Raw genomic sequence first — 26,804 nt, 5'->3', positions numbered from 1 at the left:
CTGATTCTACTTGTGTGACAGATGCTTAGTTACGGCTTGTGGCTGGGGAAGGTTTTGTGGCGAGTTTGAAGAAAGTTCTAAGTAGCAGAATTTGGGTTTCAGCTGAACTGTCTGTCCTAATTGCAGTGACCTTATCATGGAACTCTCTACGTGGCTTCATATAAAGATCAGTTGTTTATGATCGGGGTCACCAGACTGATCCCACGAGGACAGGTCCCACGGATAATGCTCACCGTGAAATGCCTGCCAGCCCAGAGGCCAGGCCAGAGATGTAGAAAACTGCAGAGGCTAGCCTGGGAGAGATGATCCAGAAATAGCTCTCAGGGCCAGTGTAGACCTGTGTCAGTCCTTATTCTGGAAGCAGGCAGAAGTAGGAGCAGAAAACTCAGGGTTCTGCCCTCATATATTCAGGAACCAGGTCGTTACCAGTAAGCCACGTATAAGGGACTTTGGCAATACTCGGGTCCTAAAGGGTGGGAGGAAGGAGGGGGAGCCTGGAGCCTTGGGCAGGTCATGGTGGCCACAGCGCCCGGTGTGACCCAGCCCAGCCAAGAATGGCTCAGAAGTCAGGTCGAAGTAGCTGGTTGAACCCACGGAAGTGTAAAAGGGTCGAGGAGAGCACAGGAAAAGATATAATGCAGCCTTGAGGCCAGAGCAGATGGGGGCCATTAACAGAATCGGAGGGTCTCAACCCTCCAAGTCCCATTCTCCTCCCAGTTTCCCCAACTCAGTGGGTAGCACTGACATCCACAAACCAAAATCCTGAATCTCCAGATTCCCTTCTGACCCTGGCCTCCCTCGGCTCAGCCGCTTTTAAGTCCTGCCCACTTCCCTCTTGACTTGGAGCCACTCTCAGTCCCCACTGCCACTGTCCTGGTTCAGGCCTCTGTCTTCCTCCGGGCTCACTTCACAGTCTCCTGCCTGGCCTCCCCACTCACTTCGCCCCGTCTGTGCACCATTCACACTGCTGCCAGAGTTCTCTCTCCCCAAACTAATCTGGCCACATTCATCTTTGGCTTGGAACCATCTGGCAGCTCCTCGATACAGTCCAGACCATCCCCTCAGCATGGCTGGCAGGACCTCACAATCTGTCCAGCCTCCTGTGCTCTTCCCCAAAAGCTTCAGCCCAACCACCCAAACTGCGTGCAGAGGGCCATATCTCAGCTGCCTCTTCGGGTACCCCTCATTCTGCCTGGAACCCTGGCCAGCTCCCTATCCCGTCTTTGACTCCGCTCCAGAACCCACATCTCCGACTCCCTCCCAGGCTGGCATAGGCTGTGTTCCCCACTCCCCCCTCTTTCATGGCTCTTTTCTTACCGTCCTGGACAAATCTCATTCCCTCTTGCGCCCAGGGCTTCTCTTACTGAGTTTGGCTCCACAGAGCTCAGCATCCTGCCAGAGAGTCCCTAGGCAATCAGGAAATGTGTTGTGAATGAATGAATGAAATAAATTGAATGATGAGGGAATGAAGACAATTTGGTGGGGGAGATAAGATGCTTTGGTTCTAGGGATGTTGAATTTGAGTTGGTGGGGCTCCTAGGTGGGGGTCCAAGATGCACTGGAAAGGTGAGTCTGAAGCTTGGGTGGTGGGGGGGGACAGTCTCTTAAGAAACTGTGGTCTCTCTCCTCACAAATGAGCCACTTCCCCTCAGGAGGTCAAATGACCAACAAGGGGCTCCGTGTTAACCAAACCAGCTTGATCGACTCAGAGACCCTCTGAGCTAGAAGGTCATATGATAAAGACATTGTCTGGTTTGAGTCTTTTTTTGACTGACTCAAAGAGGGGAAGGGCCTGCCCCACAGCTCTTTAGAGGTGGGGCTGGGACCGCAGGATTCTCACAGCCTCAGCTCTTTCTGTCATCCCTCCTGTTTGTGCCACTCGTCTCTGAGCCCCGAAGGAAGGCCTCATCAGTGAGGGTGACGAGGGCGCTGGAAGAACCTAGCCGCACTTACATACACCCTACCTCTTCCTTTCCCACAACACAGCTTCTCGTGGCCCCCAGTGGGAACAGATCCGTCGGATGTCATGCACTCAACAAACAGGATGGACCTCATGGCCTCTATGAGCAGCCGCATGTACTCGACCCTGCTTCAGACATTGTCCCCATCTAATCTCCAGCCCTGTAACAGATCAGAAACAGCTGGTTAGGAGCCACAATAAGAACATGGACACACTGACTCAGGAAAGAGCAGCAGGTGGTAGCCATTAAAGGGTCAGGCCCGATAGCCATTCACACCAGAGCACTTGAAGACTGTCCTGCGTGCACTCACCGCAATACCTGTCCTAACAGTGACTCCACCTGTGTTTGGTACATTTTGCTTGTTTGTATCTGCAAGCATTTAGACATCTCATGAGTGTTTTCATCTACAGGGATTAAGACTGTTAAATTTCTGGCAACATAAGAAGCAAGCCCTCTGCTAGCAGGAGGAGGAATTATCCTTGAGGACAAAGGGTCTCAGCATGACAATGTGGGGGAGGGGCCTCGGTCCTTGACCATGGCATACCAGACACACCTTCTAACACGTCTCATTCTCACACTCTTGACCTCCCATGTGCCAGGCATTCAGTCCTAGAGGTTGAACCCTGGCATGATGGAGTGGATTGAGTGTTTTCAGCCTCATCTGAGATAGTGCAAAAACAAGGCCCAGAGATTAGAATTGCCTCTCTATGATCACACAGTGGTAGCTGGGAGCCTGAGCTCCGTCTTCCTACAAGGGCTACTGCCGCAGCCTGTACCCACGCAGCAGGAAGGAAACCACGAGCTTCCCCATGAGGAGACAGGGAAGTTCACTGCTGAGCCACCCCTCCATCAGCAGTGAGCCCCGCTGAGAGCTTTGCTGTGTTTGCAGCCCTGTTCGTCCCACCAGATAGTGTTTCATATCGCTTATGCTTTCTTTGATTCACAGAAATGAATTCAGAGCATGGACGGATATCAAGCCTGTGAAACCGATAAAAGCCAGGCCCCAGTACAAGCCTCCAGATGATAAGATGGCTCACGAGACCAGCTACAGTGCCCAGTTCAAAGGGGAGGCCAACAAGCCCACACCAGCGGACAATAAGGTCATTGATCGCAGAAGAATACGCAGCCTCTACAGTGAACCTTTCAAGGAACCCCCAAAGGTGAGCTAGATCTTGTGGGGAACCCCTCAGCACAACCTAGATACAAGGGCTTAAGGGCAGCAAAGTGTGAGGGTGGGGCTACTGCCCACCTGGCCCCACCCCCAAGGGCTCCTGGGAAATTCCTCCTCTTTTTGGTGGCACAGAGACCAGGGAACAGGAACCTTGGCTAAATTCAAAGGAAATGTTAAAAAGGAACAGTGCCTAAAATAAAACTGCTTGAGGACTGGCCGGTTTTCAGAGAACTAGCTTCTAGATTTTAAAACCATTCCCCAAAAAAGTGGCAGAAAACCTCATCTGAGCCCTCAGTCCCTCCTTCTTAAAACAGCTGCTTTTGCCCCTGAAGTGCTGGCCATTGGAGGTGTCTCGATGGCTTCCTCCCACCCTACTCCTGCCAGCATCCTCGGCTCCAATCTGTGGACAACTTACTCCTTTTTTTTTTTTTTTCAACTTACTCCTTTTTATCCTTTTCCTCCATAAACACTAGGCACCATCGGCTCAGAGCACCTGTCTCATCAGCTGTAAGATGTATTCCCGGTCATTTGTTACTGTAATAGACAGTTTGTGAATGATTTACATTTCTAAGTAACTTTCAGTGGATTCAGGGATTTCCATTAATAACAGTACTTTGCCTTATTTGCATCCCAGTACACACTTGTGAGGGGGAGAACTGAGTTGGAGACTCAGCTGGAAGCAGGAATCATAACCGCCAAGGCTAATTCTGTGAAGTCAAGCCACATGGGGTTGTGCAAATATCCCCTTTTATGTATAAGAGCAGGAAAAGTGTGAGAGCCTTTCCTCTGCTTTTGTCTGAAAATCTTGCACTGAAATAGTTTCCTGTTTGGCCCTGGACTAAATTCTAGGTAAAGTGGGAACTAAGCCAGCTTGACTGGACTCCTCCACTTGGAGCACTGAGAGTTCCATGTTCCGTGAAAGCCCTCATTCCCGGGCAAACCGGAGGTACAGGTCAGAGGTGACTGAAAAGCTCCCTGGAGCTCCCTGAGTGAATGTCTTAGCCTGGGAGGCCCAACAGCATCTTTGGCCATCTTCCACTTTGTACAAAAGAAGACTCAAGGGAAGGAAGGAGGGAAGTTTGGGGAAGGTGAACCCAGAGATGGAGGGCATATCGAGGGACCATACACAGTGACCCCAGAGTTCTAGGGAGAGAGAGGGCCGGGCCATCTCCTGGGAGTGAGGGGGCAGAGTTAGAGGTGAGGGTCTGGGGGGAGTGGATGGGCTGCTCTGGGGAAGAGAGTCCTGGGAGCCAGCAGGAGAGGAAGCGTGGATGGAGGGCAGTGTGAAGGCCTCTCTGAGGTGAGATTGCCTGGCCCATTTCTCCACACGAGCTCACCTTCCTGGAGACAGAAACAGAGGAAAGGCCAGGTTATATGGTCGGTGGTGATACCGCCCCCGAATCTCTGCATCTTCTACCAACAAAGGTTTATTTCTCATTAAAACCTGTCCAGCATGTGGAGGGGGCCGCAGCCCTACTCCTCGCTGCCTCTACAGTGTGGCCCTCGGGTGACGGAGAGCCTCTCTTGTGGCCGAGGAGAAGAGAGCTAGTTTTCAGAGAACTAGCTAGGGGGAAGTACCGGCTGGCCCTCCAGTTTCCTCTGGAGGTGACCCCATCCCTTCTGCTCACATTTCATTGACTAAAGCAAATCCTAGGCCTGCCCGAGTTGAACAGAGTAATGAGGTACAATCTTCCCATGGGGAGAGGCGGCAGGTATCGGCAAAACAGCCACACCATCTGCCACCACGGTCGTTCCGTGGTGACAGCCGCCAGGCCAGGGAGCCCCTGTGGCCGGTGAGCCTGTGGCCAAAACCCCTGACCATCCGGTTCCAAAGCCAAATGATCTGAGTCACTGAAAATACTTCAGATGCCATCAGGTGTCATGACGGTTACCGTCGAGCTAATCATGTCTTCTCTCTAACTTCTCTCTCCCACTCCCTCCCTTTCTGTGTTTCTGTATTTGCGGTCTGTCTGTCTGTCTCTCTGAGCAGGTGGAGAAACCTAGCGTTCAGAGTTCCAAACCAAAAAAGACCTCAGCGAGCCATAAGCCCCCGAGGAAGGCCAAAGACAAGCAGGTGGTGTCGGGCCGGGCCTCCAAGAAAAAGAGCCCGGAGGGCCCCACTGCCGCCCAACCCGAAGACAAGGAGCAAAGTAAAGAGATGAACAATAAACTGGCTGAGGCTAAAGAGTAAATTTCACTGCACTTTCCTTTTATTCTTCTTTTCCTTTTTTTTTTTTTTTTAACCAACCAACAAAAAGGCCACAAAATTGCTTAGAGGTTTCTCATCTGCCTTGGTCCTGAGTGTTCCAGGAGCTCTTCGGTTTGGTTTCTTTCGATGGAGGAATGCCGTCTCCAAGCCCAAGTGGCATGCTTCCTCTCCAAATTGAGACCTTGCTGGGCTAAGCGCAGCGCAGTGGTCCATGCCACGGGGCCCCTGGAACACCAGGAACCCCGGGAAGCATAGCTCCCTGGTTGTGCCTCCCACAGCAGGTGAGACTGCTTGCTGGCTGCGGAGGGAGGGAGGCAGGCCTTGGCACGCAGAGGCCATTCCCAGCGGCTGGAAGTCTCCCAGTACGCTCGGGAATGCCCGTAGGGTGCCCTCCTCCTCTTCTCCTCCAAGGTCTGTGTCAGTGATCCGCTCTGAACTGTAGGTAAATGTGTCCTTTTCCAAAATTCAGCGGGTTATCATGTGCTAGAGAAGCTCGCTTTGGGGCTTCAGCGGTCGACGGCATTTGTGGAAATATTTAAAAAGCAAAAAACCTCGGCCTTAATGTCCATAAGATGAATCGTGTCTGTTAAGTCATTTTTTTCATAGACTTTTCTGTTAGAAATGTGTGACTATGTTTAGTTTCCTATCACTGGACTTGAAATTGTATGCCAAGTAATAGCTAGGCCACTGATGACTAAAAGCAGGCCAGGGTAAGAAGGTTCGGTGTTTTAGGTACGTTGTAGACATCATGGAGAGATCCACCGGTGTGAGGAGATTGTTCTCCTCTGTGTGCCCTCAGCCCATCCAGTGCCAGCGGTCTGGCAGAGCAGCTGGCCACAGATGACTGAGGAGGAAAGTTCAGGGGGTAGGGGTAGTGGACTTAGAATGTGGCTTCCTTGCTTCTGAGAAACGCAAGGTGGGAAGTCGACATCGTGGCAAGTGTGGCGGTGTTCACTCTCCCTTCCCGCACTGCTTGCTCTGTTCCTCAGAGAGGGCAGAGGACACTGAGTTTCAGGTTAGTGGAAATGTCTGTGACTTAGCTGAAGATTAGGAGAGTTCCTTACTAAGTGATTAGCAAGCGTTTCTGACCTCACTGAGGAGTAAAAGCAGCTCTCACTGTATTGTGTTTCATGTGTCTGTGTGGCCAACGCCCCCTGGGGGCGGCAAGTGGCACCTTAGTTGTGCTAGAGTTGTGTTGTAGGTATTAGAGAGTTGTACAAAGACCCCCAGTGCTCACTAGGACACCCAAGATACCTACCAGAAAAATTACATTTGCAAACCTTGTGGCGTGTACATTGCTCAGTTTGCTTTGTTGCCCTGTCCTTGAAGCCCTTTCTGTTGCCAGCACCGTGACGCGGCTGGGCTGTGGTCCGGTGCCACGCCCCTGCTGTGGAAGGACAGCTGCGGTGAGCGGGGTCCCAGGCTCCTCACCGCGGCACTCCCTTTCGGTCCCTGTGGTGTGTAGGAAGCAGGGCCTCCCCCAGTCCTCTCCTGTCTGACCATTCAAGCAGCAAAGTCTCTGTTGACACCATTTTGTTAGTCACCCTGGGGCTGACTGAGAAGTCTTCTGCAAATTCACTGAGCGTGTGCTTTGTGGGCCACATCTTTTAAGAGAACGGGACTCCTAGAAATGAGGCTCTCGGCCAGGCCCACTGTCATCTTCCTTTCTATCTCAGAGCGTGTAGCTGAGAAGAAGCTTGGAAGAAGGTAGAAAATATGAGTGAGTTTCAGTGTTCGAGCATCCCAGTTTGGGATGCCTGTCTGGAAATGACCAGGATAGCTCCCAGTACTGATCGTAGCTATTCGATGGCTAATCTTAATGTTCACCAGAGAGCTCTATCAATACGAGCTTAACTCTACCCAGAGAATTTGCCGATGGACGTTCGTTGTCTCGAGGTCCGGCATCGGTCAGGCCCGTTGGTGTTAACTGAAGTTTGGATTTCTCCGTAGAACAGTCGTGTATGTGTTCTGCAGATCAAGTAAATCAAAGTGCACGATCCACAGGGGAACATTCGTTCCACATTCATGTCCTGAATGCCTGTGGGCCAGACACCGTGCGAGATGTGCGGGGCACTATGCATACACCTGTGTCCACAACAGCACAACCAGAAGGATCCATACGACTTGATCTCTGTGTCTGATTCAAGTTTGTTCACCCAAACTGTGGTTTCCCACCCACCTCGCAGCTCCAGGGACTGAATTTCCAACCCTGTCCTGCCTGCAGCTTGAGATGTGATCCCGTATAATGTCTTTTCAACCCTTCAGCCGCCCCATCTTTTTAACTCCTGCAACTGGGAAAATTCTTATTTGTAGTTCACTTTGACTCTTGAATGTGTCATTTCATGGCAAGAAACTTCCTTTGATTTCAACTGTTTACAAATAAAACTCAGCCAGTCTCATTCTGTCTGCATCTCAAACGTCCTGATTGAAACTGATCATGGTTTCACAAACAGTGTTTCCGTTTTGCCTTTCTGAAGATGACCAAGCTTCCAATGCCTGGCTGTCCATTTTTTTATATCTTCCTACCGATCCCTGAGCTCCCCTGGCAAGAGAGCAAGGCCTGAAGCTTTCCTAGTGTCTGCTTTGCTTGCCTGCAAAAATAACCCCTAAGGCTGTGCGTTGGCTCCCCCAGTTTTTTGTTACTTGCTGGTGCTTCCAACCGGTCCGTTCTATCTTTGCCTCTCCAAGGCAGACAGGAAGTATCTAATTACGATTTTGTGGCCTGGGTTTTGTTGCATACCACAGATTGTCTATGTAATGTGTAGCGCACACCTCTCTTGGTGCTATTTCATTCCTGCTGTTAGTACGAAAATGACAACAAATATTCATGTATAGCCAATTGATTGTGACGTGCTTGTGGTCTGTGCTTGTTCGGAAACAAACAAACAAACAAACAGTTTTTTTTTTTCCAAGTATAAATAAATGCTAAAGACGAACACCACTTTCTTGATCTTATTTCCTCAGTAAGGCCCAGCTCAGTAGGTGAAGGAACCAACCTTTGCCATTTGAACCACCCCCTACGAGACAAGCTGTGCCCTGCAGTTTTTCTAGGGTTCTCCCTAATGCAGCTTGACTCTTTTAGATTGCCTCTCAGATTCTAATTGCAAGCAGTCAGAGCTAAGTGTTGGGAAAGGCGAAGATGGACCGAGAGACCCACTGGCCTACAAGGTAGTGTAACGTTTTGATCCCATGTTGCTGGGGACAAGTGACTGCCTGCGCCCAGCACCACGTCGCCACACTGGGAGGCTGGGCCCTGAGTCTCCACCCCCTTCCCGTCACCCTGCAGGACTGGCAGTTCTGGTTTTTCTCCTCCCAAGGGATGGCAGACATGCCTTAACTAACTCATTGAATCTGGTCACACGGAAGGCCCCACCCTCTGGGGCTGGCTCACTGTGTGGGTTAGCGGGAAAGCCTTGTGTGTGCCTAACACCGGGGAGTAGAAACAGCCGTAAGAGAGGTCCGAGTAAGGTAACAACAGACCAAGTAGCTGCTTGCTCATATGAAGGACAGGTCTCTTCCTACTGGGGTGGGGAGTCAGAAGGCTGCACTGGGAGGGAACCTTGGACAGTGGGTGGGTTATGTGTGTGCAGGGCACGTGGGGCAGGCCTTCAAGCAGGAGAGCAAACGTGGGAGGGAACATCAGAACTAGGGCCAGGTTTAACCGCTTGGATAATATTCTGGGATAATATTCTGCTAACGTGGGAGACAAAAGATGATAGACTTTTGGAATGGGATCCTTCTTCCTTTTACTAACATGTGTTGATTGAATACCTATTATGTGCCAGGCACTGTGCTGGGCACTAGGGAACCAGGAGGACTGAGACCCCACCTCTGGTCACTGTGGGGCATGAAGGAGGAGCCTGTTCTAGCTGGTTCCATGGATCAGGGAGAACTTCAATGGATGAGCAGGTGATGACCAGGTGAACAGAGTCTGGGGTGGCCCAGGCGTGCCAGACAGAAGGAGCTGCAAGAGCAAAGGTGTGGAGGGGTCCGACACCAGGTGAGCTCAGGTCCTGGGGGAGCAGTTCACTCAGGGAGGGTCGAGGCAAGGGCCAAAAAGTGGCAGAGACCATCATGGAAAGTCATACCATGTGAGTGGGCGGTTACTAACTGGGATCTCCATTCCATACACCCAGATTTCACTCCCCCCCCCCGACCTTTGCATGCTCCCTGCCATCATGCTTCTTGCCCTTACCTACATATCAGGCAACAACCACAGGTCCTCTCTTGCTTTAGGCTAGGAGCTCTAGGCTGGGACTTTTATTCTACTGCTGGTCCCCAATTTCTGGATTTGGGGGAGATGCCATGGTGGGAATCAATCAAGGATCATATATATGAAAACCCACTCTATATTTGTTTTCCAGATGAATAGGAAACATTCCTCCTACCTGCCTGTTCTTGTATAAGGCAGAGAACACAAAATTCTGCAAATACATAAAGGTCTATTATTCAGCTCTTGTGTGACCCGTTAAAAATTGTTTTTTGGTTTTTGTTTTTTTTTTTTTAAAGATTTTATTTTTTTGACAGAGAGAGAAATCACAAGTAGGCAGAGAGGCAGGCAGAGAAGGAGAAGCAGGATCTCTGCTGAGCAGAGAGCCCGATGTGGGGCTCGATCCCAGGACACTGAGATCATGACCTGAGCCGAAGGCAGAGGCTTAACCCACTGAGCCACCCAGGTGCCCCTAAAAATTGTTTTGATCAAAACCACGGATAAAGAGAAGTAGAAAGACAGGAAAAAAATAAAGAGGTAGAAACAGAGACAGGGGGGAAAGACTCACAGAAAAACTCATATATGAGAACACTGATGATAAGCTGAGAGAAGGTGAGATGTACTCAGAGCGGGGGCAAGGCCCCGGCAAGGGAGGAGGCAGGAAGGTGGGGAGAGAGCCTTGCCAGCTTCATCTGTGTGACCAGCCCTCGGGCCTCACCCCGAGCTGCAGCCTCTCCACGCTCCCCGATGCTGCCCCAAGCCCAGGAGGCAGATCTATAACTCATTACCAGTGTCGCCTCCCCAAACAGCTAACAAAATTAAAACCAGCCCTCAAGTTTTAAAATAGGTCATTATTGTTAAATTAGTTATAAGCATATTATCATTCTTCCTTACAGTTAGCGTGTTCTTATGAATTCATTCCCTGGTTTGGTTTGTTTTTGTTTTTGTTTTCTGCTAGGGTTTAAAAATTTATAACCTGTTTCTCCTAGATTTGGGGAGTGTTAAGTCCCACTTCACAAAGGCTATAAACCCCCCTTACTGTGTCATTGTGGTTTCAAGGTCCTTTTACTGTGAAAATGTCTTAAAGCAGCTTACATTTTCAAGACCACAGGTATAGAAGTTTATGTCAGCATGTAGCCTGTGGGCCATCTACAGTTAAGGCGGGGGCCCTACCCCAGCCTCACCTGAGCCCACTGAGACAGGAGAGGCAACTGTCTCGAAGGACTGGAACAAAACCTTTCTTAGCCTCCCCTCTTAGAGAGTCAGGCACATTCCCAAACCTCCTCCATTGCACCACCCTCTGCTGCCCAGATGCTCAGAACACTAGACCATCCCAGAATATCTGTGATAACAGAGCCAGCACCATCACATCCGTTATCATGAGAACCGGTTAGCACTGGCGGCCCATAAGGCGTTTACAATGTTCCTGGATGGCACTGCTGCCAGCTGTGCAACCCTGTGTCATTCCCTAAGTGCTGTCAGCCTTGCTGTCCTCCTCTGAAGATGGAGACACTGACCCCCACCTCAGAGGAGAAGACCGAGGGTGAAATGACATGATGGCTATAGGTAACCCACAATGGACACTAAATACAGGTCATTGCAGGCCTCCCCCCTTCCCTTCACACTGCTTGAAATGTCCATGTTCACAATCTTTCTGATAGTTCGCTTTAGGTCACCTCAGACAACCTGAGTCTGACTGAGGCAAACACTCCTGAGAAGAAGGCTTTTAAAGAATTCTAGCTATTGAGTCACCTTGAGTCCACGGACCTAAGCAATAACATTTTAACAGTTTACATTTATTGACTGCCCACAAAGCGTTTCTTCTGTGCCATTCCATTGAGCCCTCCCACGTGGAGCTGGTGGGCGCCCCAGGGAACAGACAGAGAGGGGAAGCTCTGACCAGAGGGAGCCTGCATGGAGCCTGGGTCTTCTGCTCGGCAGCCCACACTGCTTCCCTCCCTCATGTGAGGGAGGCCGGGGCTGGCCTGAGGTGAATCAGGCTTCAGACAAGCTGGACTCTTAACTAAAACTACACCCACAACTCACAGGGCCACAGTCTGGTCAGCCCACAGCAGGCCCACCGGTAGGTTTACCCAGGATCTTCTTTAAATCATCGGATCCAAATACAAATGTGGGGGGAACTAAGAATTTGATCAGGTCTCCACACACAACTGGCTCGAACATCCTGACTGAACTGACCAACGGTCTCAGCCAAATATACAGGCTTTCTCCTTTGGGTACTAGATTAACTGACTGTGTAACTAAAATGCGTGGTTATTGAACCCAGAAGGATCCAACAGATTTTTCATTCATAAGGAATCTATTTGGGACTGGAGATACCAAGAAAAAGCTGGCGTCCATTTCCTGAGGCACTGGATCAGAAACCACCATTTTGCACTTTTTACTTCAAACAGTAGAACTGAGCTCAACTCTCTGTCCCTTGTCCTCATATAAATGGTCCCCAATCACTCGTTAACCTGACATTATCTATAACTGTCCCAACCCAAACATCTTATCCAGGACCAAGGGAGCCTCAGATGCCGCGGTAAATAAATTCCTGCCACTGCTACTGGTTTAAGTTGCCAGAGGGATCTTTAGAACATGCAAATCTGACCATGTCACCCCTTGCCCTCAACCATCCGTGGGCTCCTTGTGGCCCACAGAAGCTTCTTGTCCCCCCAGCGCACCATGCTGCTTCTCACCTCCATGCCTTTCCCCACGCCGCCCCACCTGCTCCGAATGCCCTCCTCCTGCTTCTCCACCTGGCTAACTCATCCTTCGAGACTCTGCTCAGGCGACCACTCCAGGAAGCCCTTCCCGCACCTCCCAGGCTGGGTAAGATGTTCCCTGTGTGTGTCTTCATCACAGAACTCACCACATAGACTGTGCCACCTGCTCGTGTGCGTGTGCCCCCGCTAGACTGTGCTCCCCCAGGGGCCAGGACCGGCTCCTCTGTTCACCTTTGTAGCCCTAGTGACTGGTCCAATGTTTACCTGGGAGAATGTCTGCTAAATCATCTGTTGAATGAATAATGAGTGAGAGAATGAGTGACGATATTCGCCATCTGCCTCCATGTTCACCACGGCGCCACGGCAAGGCTTTATTCTGCCTACTAACGAGTAACTATCTCTGTTCATGGGAAAGGGGTGGTTTCAAGAGAGGGCACGGCACAGATCACAGAGCAGCCAACGGCTGGTTCTACAATGGCCAGCCTGCCCCTATTCTTTACGTAGCCACTTTTTTCGAAGCGGGCCTGACTTCAAAAAATCATAGACTCTTGGTTATAGGGTAATCTTATGAGGTTGGCTAATCCCACCCCCTGCCCAGTGCTGATCACCTAACTTCATGATGGCAGAGAGACATCCCCCTGAGGACATGTCTTAGGAAGAAGGCCGGGAAATTAGAGCCAACAGGCCTGGTTTTAAATCCAAGCTCTACTCTTCACTAGCTGTGTGACTTTGGCTGAGTCCCTTAATCTTTCTGAGCCCTAAAGAGATAACAGTAATACAAGTATCTATCACTCTCCCAATCTGTTTGGTTCCCAAATCCAGAAAGTAGGAGTTAGGTCAGCAAGAGACATAGGGACATAGTATTATTTGAATCTTTTGATTCTAGGGTTTAGGACAGCAGCTGCTAAGGGCTCTAATGGCCGGAGATACCACTTCTGATCCGCAGGGTTCTCTGTTATGAGGGCCCAATGAGGGTCCGTGGGAAAACCTACCATCAACTGCAAAGTGAAACGCCCTTGTCAACAGTTCATTCTGTGGATGGTTTTGCTGACCTCCCTGCTGACCCACCCCAGGTTCCCACAGAGTGGTGGCTGGAACCACATGTGGTTAAATCCACTCCCTCTGTCACACAGCCTGAGACAGAGCCCATCCAGCGCTGGGTCTTGCTGCCCTCCCTCCCCCAGCCCTTCTCCGGCCCCTCCTCTCTCTCCATGCGCACCCTGTAATCACCAGGTTCAGATTCCATTTCTGCAATTACACCTTTGTTTTAACCGCACCCCTCTGGACACATGAAACTAATTTTGATTAATTGCTCAGGATCCCACCCTTCGCTTTAGGTGGGGTAGGAAGAAAGGACCAAAATTGATTTGCAAGTTCCCAGGAGCACAGAGCTAGACCAGAACTGAGCCTCTACTGTCTGGTTGCCTTAGTTCAGCACTTCACATTTTTTTTCTTAAAAGGGTCATTAGCCGGATTATCAGCTCTTTGGCAGCCCATTGAGACAGTCCACACTGCCTTTGCCTTTGCCTTCTTGGCGTTAAAACAACCAAAGACACGTTTTGGAAATTCTTATTATACAACGGGGGGTCTATTTAGTTTTTCTTAGCAAGTTATATCTAGAAAAGCTATTTTAACAGCAAAAGGGAGAACAGCAACAACACAGGGCAGAAAACCCAGTGTGCCCCTCTCTCGGTGCTTCACAAGAACGCGTCTGCCGCAGGGATCCTGGAGTGGTGGCTGGAGCCAGGAATCTGTCCTGGTCTGTGGTTGCACGCTGGTAAAATGCAGAATTGGCCTGGCCCTGGGGAAAGGAGACAGCATTTATCTGGCCTTGGCACCCTCATCCTCACTAAACCCTCACATAAGGCTAGAGAGTTTAGAGGTTTTTACAGATAAAGAAATCAAGACTTAGTGATTAAATGGCAAAGTCACACAACTTGTAAGAAGTGGGCCAGGATTTGAATCCAAATTTGGGTCACTAAAACCCACTCTTTGTCCTGCACGTGGGACCACCTCTAGGATTTCCATTGTAAAGAAGTTGTGCCTCCTCCTAAAACAGTGGCCTCTTCGTCCTGTCCTGTCCCTGTTCCAAATCCTTCGAGGACTCTCTGTACTCTTCTCATCTGTGGGAAATGAGTCAGGTGAAGGTTTGTTGCTGTTTGATCCGCACAGTCACTACCCCTACCCACCTTCTGCCCCATGGCCCCCCGCTCCCACCAGAATGAAGCCTTGTGGTGGCCTCATTTTTCCTAGCTGTGGTCCCAGCTGTTCCCCCTGTGCTGATGTGCCACATCTGGGTGCACTCTGGATGAGGGAGGCTCTAGGCTGGCAGACCAGGGGGCAGCTGTACAGGGCTTACAGGCATGGGCGTAGTGGGCGCTCTCAGACCAGGGTGCTGCTGATGTCTGGGACTGTCTTCTTTGCAGGGTCTGCTGAATACCAGGTGGGAAGCCTGGGGGAGTCGTCGTGTAGTGGATGCAGGAAGGGCCGAAGTGAAGGGGGCCTGCCTGGTTGCTGGGGGCCTGGTCCCCAGAGGGGCAAGTTTTTCAGGAGATGCGGTTGGGATCTTAGAGCTGGGGACCTGCAGAGGCCAGTGGCACCAGCCTCCTGTACCAAGCAGAACAAGTCAGGGTCATCTCAAGGCGGACCCTGTCCAGACCTCTGCGGAGGAATTTGGAATCTCTCTAGTTGAGGTCCCATCCCCCAGGGATATTGTAGTAGAGAGCAAAGAGCTTGACTGAAGTCTGTTCTCCCTGGTTAAAGTCTTGATATCGTCACAAACTCGCTCTGTGAACTTTAGGCCACTCGCTTCCCCTTTCTGAGCCTCATTTCCACCTGCAGCTAGAAAATGTGGGGTGTGGGTGAGACCCCGGCACCCCTCCCACCTGCCTGGCCCACACAGCTGCTGTGAAACAGTGTGCCACATCAGGAAAGGTTACATTTGGAAGGACACAAAGGGGCAAACAAAGTTGAAAAGAGGAGAGGATCTGTGCATCAGGTAACGGCGGCTGCTGGAGTTTGATCTTGTGTGAGTTTTGTTTACAACGTCTCTCTCCTACTGCGTGCCCACCCCATGCCAGAGCTCCCTGCTTCTCCGCTCTGTTCAGTAACTCGCCACATAGTAGGCACTTGCTAAATTTTCATGGAAGGAAGGAGGGGAGGAGAGAGGGAGGGAGGGATAGGTGAGGCAGACCGCGGTCTGGCCCCCATCTGGAGAGCTCTGTGGGAACACAGGAGAAGGAGGACTGACCGCTGCAGGTGGAGGGTTTCACGGATGAAGGGGGTCTGGAACTAAATCTCTACTTGCTGAGGAGGAGCGGGGATTACAGACGGCTGGGGAGTGGTGCTGGGCAGCAGCGCCGACGGGGCTGAGAGGAAACCCAGAGCTCAAGGGACAGAGCTGCCAACTCCAGAGGCGCTGTGTGCTGCCTGCAGACCTCACTGTCAGCTCTGGGGGTCACAATGGCCAAGGGGTGGGGAGCCAACCTAGATGCATTGTGAGGAGAGCAGTCGGGACAGTGAGGACTCTGGAAACCAAACATCTGAGCTGTGGTCAGGTGTCTGCTGCCCAGGGAATCCAGGAAGGGGGACACAACAGCTCCTCCTTTCAGATATCGGCAAGGCTGGCCAGGAGCAGGCAGCACAGCTGCTTCTGAAAGGGCAACACCCGAGGGACCAGGAGGGGCAGGAATGGGAGGGACTGGAGCCCACAGAAACCGGGTTCGATGGCTCGGGTCTGTCCTTCAAGCCCTGGTCACCTTTGATTTGGCTCAGGAGGGGTTGTGCTTTCGTAGAACAGGGAGGGAGGACTTCCCTAGCAAAGGGACCTTTGCGCCTCTCTGGTTAAGAGACACAGGCTGGTGAAGGCTTCGGGCCGGGGCTGCTGGGGTGCTGGCTTTACAGCGTGCACGGTGTGTTTATGGGTCAGTCCCTGGCTCTGCACGGGGGCTCCTTACAGGCCCCGGGGTCATTTACTCCTGTGCCCCCAGCACAGGGCCAAACCCAGAGTGGGGGGCCTCAGCTGACTTTGTCCAGTGAATGGATAAAAGAGGGGAAAAATAGGCTAGAGAGAAAAAGCTACACACCAGCACCTGCAGGCACTACCACGTCAGCCCCCAGACTCTGGTGATGGGAAGACGAGCAAAAGAGTCCATGGGCCTGCAGGAGAGGCAGGTCACTACCAAAAACCGTGGTCATTGCTAAAACAGAGGCTGCCATGGAGTCTGTAGGGAAGAGAGTCAGGGGCGGCGGCTCTCGTCTTCAGAATGCCTTGTCGTCTGCAGATTCTTTGTAAGAGTAGGGAGCCTTTCAGAGATGGTTTCTTGGCACTCGCCCTCTAGTAGCAGCATTTCCTATACCGCCATGGAAGCCTGGCTTATGTCTGGGAAAAGCTCCTGCGTGAGGCCCATGGGAACAGACAGGAGGAGAGTAAAGCCAGTCCACTGTCTCCCCAACCTTCTGCCAGAGACCCTGAGGGGCAGTCGGCCTGGGTCCTGACTCAGCCCCTCCTGCATATATCTTTGCTTCAAGTGAGTTTGCTCCATCCCCTCCCACCCAACCACTAAGACATTGGTTGAGAGGCCCGCGTTTTCGTCCTGGACCTGCTATCCATTGGCTGTGTGATTACTGGAGAATTACTTGCCCACTCTGGGTCAGTCTCCTATCTGCAGAGTAACACAACTGGACTAGATCACTCGGTCCCTCTTTGGAACTAACATCTGCGAACCCATCACCCGTATTCCAGGGATCATGCCATGGGTGTTCACAGACACTAGTCCTCCCTAAACGGTGAGCACTGCAATCCCCACTGTATAGATGATGGGTACTGAGGTAGAGAGACTGGCATGCCCGTCATGACATCGCACGGGCTAGAAAGGTGTTGGGTCGGCATTCAAGTCCAGCTCTTCTGGCCCCTAGCCCAGCCCGTGCACTTTCTCCCCCAACAGGCTGCTCTTTACATTCTTTTTTTTTTTTTTTTTAAGATTTTATTTATTTATTTATTTATTTGACAGAGATCACAAGTAGGCATAGAGGCAGGCAGAGAGAGAGGAGGAAGCAGGCTCCCCACTGAGCAGAGAGCCCAATGCGGGGCTCGATCCCAGAACCCTGAGATCATGACCCGAGCTGAAGGCAGAGACCTTAACCCACTGAGCCACCCAGGCGCCCCTGCTCTTTACATTCTAAGAAATGATCTTTGTCAAAGCACCTGGCCCTGAGCCTGGCACATGGTTCTTGCTCAGGCAATAGGTGTTTCTTTCTTCCCCAGGGCTTTTCCAAGCTGTGGAGGAAGGGGACTCATGGACTCGGCCATAGGTCCGTGATTTCTGAACAGGGCTCTCCTACAGGACCACCGCCCCAGCTCTGGACTGCTTTGATGGTGCATCAGGAGATAGTCTAAGGGGAAAAAGAAAGAAAACAACCACAGGGGTGGATGATGGAATTAGAATTGTGTGCAAGGGTAGGAATCAGCTGGAGGGAAAGAGGCCACTTCTCCAGATAGTCTTGGGCAGGGCTCAATAATCCTGCTTCCAGACTCTGATAAAGCTTGCATCCAAGGCCAGTGTGTGTGTGCCCAGGAGGCATTGCCTGTCTCCATGGTAACAGGAAGAAGGGCAGAAAATTAAGTTCCTAAGACTTAGGATGTCTCATGTGAACTTGCAACATTAAATTTTGCAAATAGGACAAAGCCTGGCACAGAAAGGTCTCATTTCGTTTATTCATTCATTCAACAAGTACTTACTTGGGTCCTTCCCTTTGTTTTAGGTTACAGACAATACAGTGATAGGCAAAGGCAGCCTGGTCCTGCCCTCTGAATGCTTCAGTCCTGTAGGGGAAACATTAATCCAGAAGAATGCAAATAATGAGCTGTGTTAAGGGGTAGGGGAGGGTCAGGGACTAGGAGAACATGTAGCAGGCGACCGGGTCCCATCAGTGGGGTCAGGGAAGGCTTCCCTGGGAAAGTGCTCCACTGGGCTGAGAGATGGAAGATGAGTACACATTAACAAAGGCAAGAGGGAGCAAGAGAATGTTCCAGGAGGAGACAACAACATGTGCAAAGCCAGAAATGGAAAGAAGCAGGGCATATTGAGGAAGAGAGCAAAGTCCTGAGAGGCTGGAGGGGACATAGAGCCGGGAAGGTGGTGGGAGCAAGCTGGTCAGCTAGGTGGGACCATGCAACAGGCTTTACTCTTTATTCTGAGTGCAAGAAGCCTTGAAGAGTTGTAAGCAGGGAAGGAAGAGGGTGCTTTTTGGAAAGGTCATTCTGATTTCTGTTTGAAGAATGGATTGGATAGAAGAGGCTACCAGTTAGGTCCACGGAGATGATGGCACAGCTTGGGGTGCAGCAGGGAGGAAGGGAAAGACGTGGGAATATTCCAGAGAGAAGTGTTAGGAGCTGGAACGGGTGGTTCCTGATGGATTGTGTGAAGATTTTAAGGAAGAGGGAGACAGAAGGGAGGACCCTGGGGTTCTGCCCGGGGCCATGGGATAGATGATGAAGCAGGTCTTAGCAACAATGATCTGTAACTCTTTCCATTTGATCTTTGTTGCCGGCACTGTGCTGGGCCTTGGGGTTGCAGGCCGGGGAGAAGTTGAGCTCATGGTCAAACCGGGCTGGAGCAGGGCGATTAAATTAATGGAGGCACATGTGAGTGTGGGAGAGACTGTAAAGTGGTACAGTGAGGGAAAGCTCATTTGGGAAGATGCCACCAGGACCTCGTGAGGAGATGGGGTCTGAGCAAGCGGAACCACCAAGGATAGGCCGAGCAAAGTGGGTGAAAGGGGGCCATCCAGGCAGCAGGAGCAAAGCAATAAAGTACTGGGTGTGGATAAAGCAGCGGGGGCCAGCCAGAGGGCAGCAGCCTACTCACTAGGGTGAGTGTGCAGCACTGGCCGCCCCCTCCCTGCCTTCATCAGGGGCTGCCATGAGGGTCTGGGGTGGGCTGCAGTAAGGAGTATGTGAGCATCTGGGAAGCTGTTACTGCACCTAATGGGAATGGAGGTCACCGTGTGATATAATCTATAAATGCCAAGAATCATGATTTCACATCACTGTCCAACAGGATCATCTGATCCTCTGTTGTAACGGTTCCTGCATTTGTATTGTTCTCCCCATTTCACAGCGGGGGAAACCAAGGTCTATAGTAGTTGAGTAATGGCCCAAGATCTGGCCGGCAATACACAGCACAGAAACCAAGATAAACCCAAAGGGTTATTCCAGTTTACGAGCGGGTACGCAGGCAGGAAGGAGACGATCCGCAGCTGGCTGGGGGCCGCAGATGTGGTTGTGCGGGTTAGGCCATGCCCAAGGACAGCTGGCCCATAGGCTGAGCGGGGCTGAATGCAGCCCATCTCCACTCAGCAACCGGCTTCGTCTCACTCACACAGAAGGCACTGTTGAGTGTGGCTTCTGCCAGCCTTACTGGGCATGATTGGGCGTTTTTACAGATGGGGAGACTGGCAGAGCACCGTGGAACCAAGTGATAGCCAGTCGGGGTCAATGTGAGTTTTATGTTGCCTTTGAGGGTGGGTCTGTTCATAGGAAAACCAGCTGAGGCTGCTTTGGGTTGTTTTTGTGTGTGTGTTTTTGGTTTGTTTTTAAGATTTTATTTTAAGTAATCTCTATACCCAGTGTGAGGCTTAAACTCACAACCTTGAGATCAAGAGTCACACACTCCACCAACTGAGCCAGCCAGGTGCCCCAAAGCTGCTTTGGTTTTAAAAAATGAATGTTTAATTTATAAAAGTAACACTTTAAAATCTAATAAAATTCAACAATCTCCTTTAAGGAGGATTTTAAAACCTAAGTAATTCAGTTCCGCTAAATATTTTAAATTATTAGTAATTTACAATAAACTAAGCTTAAAAATATAATTATTAGGTTATCATAAAAGTTCCATTGTTGTTTTCAAAATTTATAAAATTGTCCAATACCTTTCAACTGAGAGGCTGGAGGGGACATAGAGCCGGGATCACAAATTTGAGTTAATTATTCCATTATGCATTTTTTAAAAAGATTTTATTTATTTATTTGACAGAGAGAGAGATCACAAGTAGGCAGAGAGGCAGGAAGAAACAGGGGGTAAGCAGGCTCTTTGCTGAGCAGAGAGCCCGATGCGGGGCTCAATCCCAAGACCCTGAGATCATGACCTGAGCCGAAGGCAGAGGCTTAACCCACTGAGCCACCCAGGCGCCCCCCATTATGCATTTTATATTGGAATCACAAAGCTCATCTGTTAGACATTCTGATATGCCAAATTATTTTAAACATTACAAGTATTTTCAAAATAAATCTACACAGACTTTTCCTTAATACCAAAAAAGGATAATATTATAGATTTGATTTTATCATTTCTAATCTTCATTCTAAACCTTCCCATGAGTAAGGAAGGATACTTACTAAGGAAACAGGTTCCTAGCGAAAGCAATCTAGAGTTATTCATCCAAGCAAATTCGGGCTTAGCCCCCAGGTGGCCAAGAGGCCCATTGAACAGACATGTGGGGCATGGCACGGGAGCCACAGCCTCCAACATGCAGGGAAGTGCGTTTTGCCCACGCTGTGGGGCTGTCCCCGGTTTCATCTCCATGCCAGCCAGGGACGCTGAGTCTGTATCCTGCCGGTGAGATAGGTCTTGCAGTGCAAAGCCCCAAGATCAAGTTAAGCTCTGCGCCCTTTTGTGTCTCCTACCTCAGCTCTGTCACCCCTTCAGGATGATCCCACCCAGGGTGTTCACTCCCTGATAGGATTCATCTAATCAATTTCCTGCTTGTTTCTATTCTGAATTGGGCGGCTTTTAGTTCCTCTCTGACCAGCCAGCAAGTATTAGACGTCTTTTAACACCATCCTTGGATTCTGTGTGCTTCTCGTGGCCTTGCCTGGCTCTCTCTGCCAACACTAAGGTCCCATTGATGGCAGCCAGCTCTGTCCATCTGGCTCTGGGTCATGCTGAGTCAGGGAGCCACGCTGGCCCCTGTGGGTCCACTGCGATGCTCAGAGCCATCCGGAGGGATGACGGAGAGCCTGCCTATGCCACTGCCACTGTGTACTCTGATGAGAGAGGCAAGTCCCCAGGTAGCTCAAGATGCTAAACACAGTAAGAAGCTTCTGGATCATTGGGGTGACATGTCAGAGCAAAAATGGTCCAAATATGTGTAACTTTACTTCTAAGTCAATAGAAAAATAATTGTAATATTGCATGGTAATATCCCGGGACAAGGGGCTAATGATCTCTAATCGCACATTTCTCAGTAAATATCCTTCTATCCAATGACATAGGTGACAATCTTGGGGCCCAGAGAGAGGAAACCATAAGCAGCTATGAAAGTGTGAGCAAGCAGGGGTCTTATTGGGCCAGCTTTAGTCAGCACGTAAGAAAGACATTGTCCTAAAAGCTAATAGGAACCGTTAAATGCTGAAATGGTTTTAAGCGTAAGACTTGATTGCTCACAAAGTATAAGAGAGTAATAATGGTTACCCTGTACTGAGCAACGCAGGGGGACAGAGCGCAGGCCCCGGGAGTGGAAAGACCCAGACTCTAGAGTCCATGCAGGTCCCTCACTTTCCACCCCACTTCCTCTCTCGGGACCTCAGTTTCTTCATCTGAAAAGTGAGGGTGGTAACATCCATGTGGCTTCATGGGGTGGCTGGGGTGCTCAAATGGGCTCTGAGAAGAAGCGATCTGGAAAGTGGACTGTGCTGGAGGTGTACGAGGGTCGGTGACACCGGCTGAGTGGCTGTTCCTGAGTGGCGAATTTCAGCCTGGCCTGCAGGAACGAGTGTGTATTCTCAGCTAGACTGGTGGGCTCTGAGTGTGGCAAGGTTTGCCCTTGGTGTCAGTGATGTCACCTATTCTCTGTGGACAGGCCAAGGGATGAGGCGGGGGTCTGCAGTGAATCCTGGTAGGAGGCTTGGACTCTGCTGCAGGGAAATCAGCCCCAGAGCCTTGGAGTGAGGGCAAGTGCCCAAGGACAGTGGAGGGAGCCAGAAGCAGGGACAGAGCAAGGGGAGCAGGGCCTCCTCACTGCCTCAATGGGGAGCCCCAGCCAGTCACCTGCCCAAGGTGGGGGCAATGGCAATGGCGTGGGCAACAATGAGGCACATTGTAGATAGAGAATATAAATGCACTGATAAAACCGATCGAAAGCCAGTCTGCTTTTTATTATCACCTTGTGCAGGCGATTCTAAGCAATGTTTATGATACAATACTTTCCCCCTGGCAGGGACAGTGCTCAGAGGGACACTCCCCTGCCTTCGTTATTGTTCCTCTCCACAGTTAGCCCTTAGCAAGGGATCTGGGGAGGGGACAGAGCCTTGGAAGGCCCTGTGAAGACAGTGCGCTGGCATGGGACCATCTGAGCAGATAGGCTTGCAGGAGGGCCCAGCTGCCATGGAGGCAGGAGGAGCAGCCTGGGTGGAGAGAGGGGTGGACGGGCTGCTGTGACGCCCAGCCCACAGGAGGACTCTGAGTCCAGCTCTGGTACCGCCCTTGTCACCTGGGGACCACCCTCCATGCCACGCGCAGGTTATAATCAATTGGCAAGCACATTGAATGACTGATTCCTGAGCCTACCCCTCACTCCTCCGCATGTTCTGTTCTAAGAACATGCAAACCAGATTTTCCTCTCGGCTCTCCAGCAAGAGCTGCCCTCCCCAGGCTCCACTAGGCCAAGACTTATCAGGCAATCTGTGCTCTGCCTACTCCTTGGCCTGAGCTTGGGCCCTCACAGTGACTACCTCTCTCTCCCCTGCAGGAGCCAGGTTGAACTCGCCAGTGATTCACGTAAGAATCGAGGTCCTATAGTCACAGAGCCAGACAAGGATCAAAGTCCTGCGGGCCCAGGGCCTCTGAAAGATCAAGGTCCTGTGATCCAAGAGCGTCCGAAGGATCAAGGCCCCACGGCCCCAGAGCCTCTGAAGGATCAAGCTCCTGTGGTCTTGGCACCTCTGAAGGATGTGGGTCCCATGGTCCCCACACCAGTTAAGGATCAAGATCACGTGGCCCCCGAGCCTTTAAAGAACGAAGGTTCTGTGATCTCAGAGCCAGTGAAGGACCAAGGTTCCTTGGTCCCCATGCCTCCAAAGAATCAAAGTCCTATGGTTCCAGGAACAGTTAAGGAGCAAAGTCCCATGGTACTGGCACCTGTCAAGGAGCAAAGCTCCGTGGTCCCTGAGCCTGTGGCTCAAGGTCCCACGGTCCCAGTACCTATCAAGGATCAAGGTCCTACCGTTTCAGATCAGCTGAACGGTCAAAGCGCTACAGTCAGAGCACCTGTAAAGAATGAAGGTCCCATGCCCTCTGAGCCTGTGAAGAACCAAGCTCTAGTGTTGCCAGAGCCAGTCAAGGATCAAGGCGGAGCAGTCCCAGAGCTTCTGAAGGATCTCGAGCCTGTGGTTGCAGGACAGACAAAGAATCAAGGTCCTGTGGTCCCAGCACCAGTCAAGGATCAAGGCCCCGTGGTCCCAGAGCCTCCAAAGAATCAAGGTCCTGGGGTCCCTGAGCCTGTGAAGAGTCAAGTTCCTATAATTCCGGTGCCTCTGAAAGACCAAGACCTTCTGGTGCCACCACCAGCCAAAGACCAAGGTCCTGTGGTCCCCGAGCCTCTGAAGACTCAAGGTCCCAGGGGCCCCCAGCTGCCCACTGTCTCACCTCCACCCCCAGTCATGATCCCAACCGTCCCCCACGCGGAATATATTGAGAGTTCCCCTTGACATGCCAAGGAAGGAGCTGGCCGTGGAAGTGCTCCCTCCCAGGGGCGGCGAAGACACATATTTAATCTGCATGAAACATGTATCGTATAGTCTTGCTGGAATCTAATAAAACTTCTCCCTCTGGCTCAGCAGTGTTTCTCTTGGGCTCTCCTTGAGAGTGTGTGTGTGTGTGTGTGTGTGTGTGTGTATACATATGCACATATGCTCACATACACCATGAACATTTAAAATTGGGCATGCAGGACTCTGAGAAATCCCAGCTTCTGCGAGTAGACAGCATAAGATGGGAAGGGGTGAGAGAAGCTAGGAGATTGGGGAGGGGACCCCATCATGAGGATGTGGAGCAGGACAAACCCATGTTTCTCCTTCACTCTCACACTCCCACAGCACTTCCCTTCTGACACCACATGTGGAACAATCATCTGACACCAGCTGGGGTCCTGCCATTTGACTCACTTCTGACATCATTTACCTGGTTCCAGACCTCCAGGTTTTGAGGGCTAGGTCCCACAACACTGTCCCCACGCCCACATTTCAGATGCCAACGGCGAGTCCCAGGTTATAACTTATACTTCTGACTGTGGGCTATAAGTTGGGATTTCCACACCCCCTTACCTGGGTTCCATAATTTGCTAGAATGTCCCATAGAACTCAGGGTAACACTTACTTAGGTGTACTGGTTTACCATTAAAAGATAAAGGATACGGATGAACATCCAGACAGAAGAGATGTAAGGAGTAAGGCATGGGGAAGGTGCATGAAGCCCTCATCAGGCATGCCATCCTCTCAGTACCCCCAGCAACCCAGAAGTTCTTCAAACCCCATATTTTGGGGAGTGGGGGTTTTGGAAGGCTTCATCATGTAGACATGACCCATTATTAACCAATATCCAGCCCCTGTCCGCTTTCCAGAGGATACGGGTAGGGCTGAAAGTTCCAAGCTTCTAACCATGGCTTGGTCTTTCTAGTGCCCAGCACCCATCCTGAAGCTATCCAGGAGACCACCAAGAGTTGCCTTGTTACAGCAAAAGAAAGTCTTATCACCTAGGAGGTTCCTATCACCTAGGAAGAGTTTAGGAACTCTGTGCCAGGAACCAGGGACAGAGACCAATATTTTCTATCATTTCACAGGTTGGGTCCCATGAAAGCCAAGGAACAGGTTCCAAACCACAGTAGGCTGAGTTCTGGATTGGTCAGAGTTGAAGCCTAAAAAGGAAAGAGGAACAGGGACCCAGCTGGCCCAGGGTAATTCTGGGTGACAGTTGTTAGCCAAGGGTTCAGTCCTAAAGCTCATCCAGAGGTCATGTTTCTTTCTTTCTTTTTTTTAAGATTTATTTATTTATTTATTTGACAGACAGAGATCACAAGTAGGCAGAGAGGCAGGCAGAGAGAGAGGAGGAAGCAGGCTCCCTGCTGAGCAGAGAGCCCGATGCGGGGCTTGATCTCAGGACCCTGAGATCATGACCTGAGTTGAAGGCAGAGACTTTAACCCACTGAGCCACCCAGGTGCCCCCAGAGGTCATGTTTCTTTCTTCTTTTTTTTTTTTTTTTTTTAAGATTTTATTTATTTGACAGCGAGAGAGAGAGCGAGCGAGAGCGAGCATGAGCATGAGCAGGGGGAGCAGCAGGCAGAGGGAGAAAGAGAAGAGCCTCCCTGCTGAGCAGGGAGCCTGATGTGGGTCTCAATTTCAGGACCCTGGGATCATAACCTGAGCCAAACACAGACACTTAACTGGCTGAGCCACCCAGGCACCCCCAGAGGCCATGCTTCTTGAGAAAACCAGGCCTCTGATTGGAGAGTCCCAGGACACTTATGAGGGTAGAACCTAACGTCTGCTAATCCCCATTCAATGTCCAGGACAGCCCAGCCAAGGCTTCCAGAACAATCCTGAGGTCCCTCATTCATTTACACACACAACAGACTTTTCCTTAGCATCCACTTTGTCTTGCTCGGTGTTGGGCATTGAAGTCACAGGGGTAAAGAAGTCTCAGTCTCATGAGAATAAAAGGTGGTGTGGGATGAGACCCAAGGACACAACTAGAGGCGTGGCTTTGAAAGGGCAGTGAAGAGGAAATTCTTGGTGGGGGGAGCCAGGAAGTCTTCTGGGAGAAAGAGGCCATGGAGTACAGACAGCCTGGGGTCTCATGTGGTGTGGGTACAAGGTAAGCCCTTTCTGGAAGTCCTTGAATGAAAGGAACCCGATTTGCATGAGAGCTTGACCAAGGGGTATGGCAGGGCTCTGTGGCAAAAAAACCGGGACCAGGCAGAATCTGAGGTCCTGAGGGAGGGAGGCAGACTGGGGAAGAACACCCGGGCACTGTCAGGGCCAAAGCTCCACCTTGGTCAGAGATGGGTCCTGTGAAGACACCACTGTAGGGGCCACGACAGCTCAAAGATAGTGGGGGAAACTCCACATGTTGCCCCCACCAAAAGCCACTAAAGCCAGCTCCCAAGGAGCACTCCTACCCCTTTAGGGCCTTTAAGACCCATTATGGACACTAACGCCCTTTAAAGGTCTCTTTTTAAAGGGTTCCTTTTAAAGGAGCTCGGCTGGGTTGTTAAGAGAGAAACTGTCACAGAAAGTACTGATGACTTCCAAATAGTTTTTTGAGCAACTGGCCCCAAGACAGTCTCCTCGGCCCACTCCCAACAGCACCAGGGTTTTCTGCTCCCAGAAACCTCTCTCCTCTCTCTCTCTCTCTCTCTCTCTCTCTCTCTCTCACACACACACACACACACACACACACACACGCACAGGTTCTTCCTGGCCCCACACAGAGCTTGCTGCCATACTAGTTCTCAGAGTTGGGGCCCTGC

The 26,804-nt window shown here is 51.0% G+C and overlaps 1 protein-coding gene across 1 annotated transcript in view; it reads left to right on the top strand.

Annotated features, from left to right (window-relative positions):
- LOC111159595 (microtubule associated protein 6) overlaps nt 1–24,105 on the top strand; it is a 72,871-nt gene extending 48,766 nt beyond the window's left edge. Inside the window, exons 2-4 of the mRNA XM_022522134.1 lie at nt 2,908–3,121; nt 5,123–5,319; nt 23,030–24,105. Of these exons, the coding sequence (XP_022377842.1) occupies nt 2,908–3,121; nt 5,123–5,319; nt 23,030–23,987 (1,369 nt within the window). The 3' untranslated portion in view covers nt 23,988–24,105. The remainder of the gene's footprint in view (nt 1–2,907; nt 3,122–5,122; nt 5,320–23,029) is intronic.
- The last annotated feature ends 2,699 nt before the right edge of the window (nt 24,106–26,804 follow it).

Source organism: Enhydra lutris, unplaced genomic scaffold (genome assembly GCF_002288905.1).
Source record: "Enhydra lutris kenyoni isolate GAN:26980312 unplaced genomic scaffold, ASM228890v2 scaffoldscaffold68, whole genome shotgun sequence".
Taxonomy (NCBI): domain Eukaryota; kingdom Metazoa; phylum Chordata; class Mammalia; order Carnivora; family Mustelidae; genus Enhydra; species Enhydra lutris.
The sequence above is the reverse complement of the archived record's forward strand: the minus strand, read 5'-3'. Positions and strand labels throughout refer to the sequence as shown.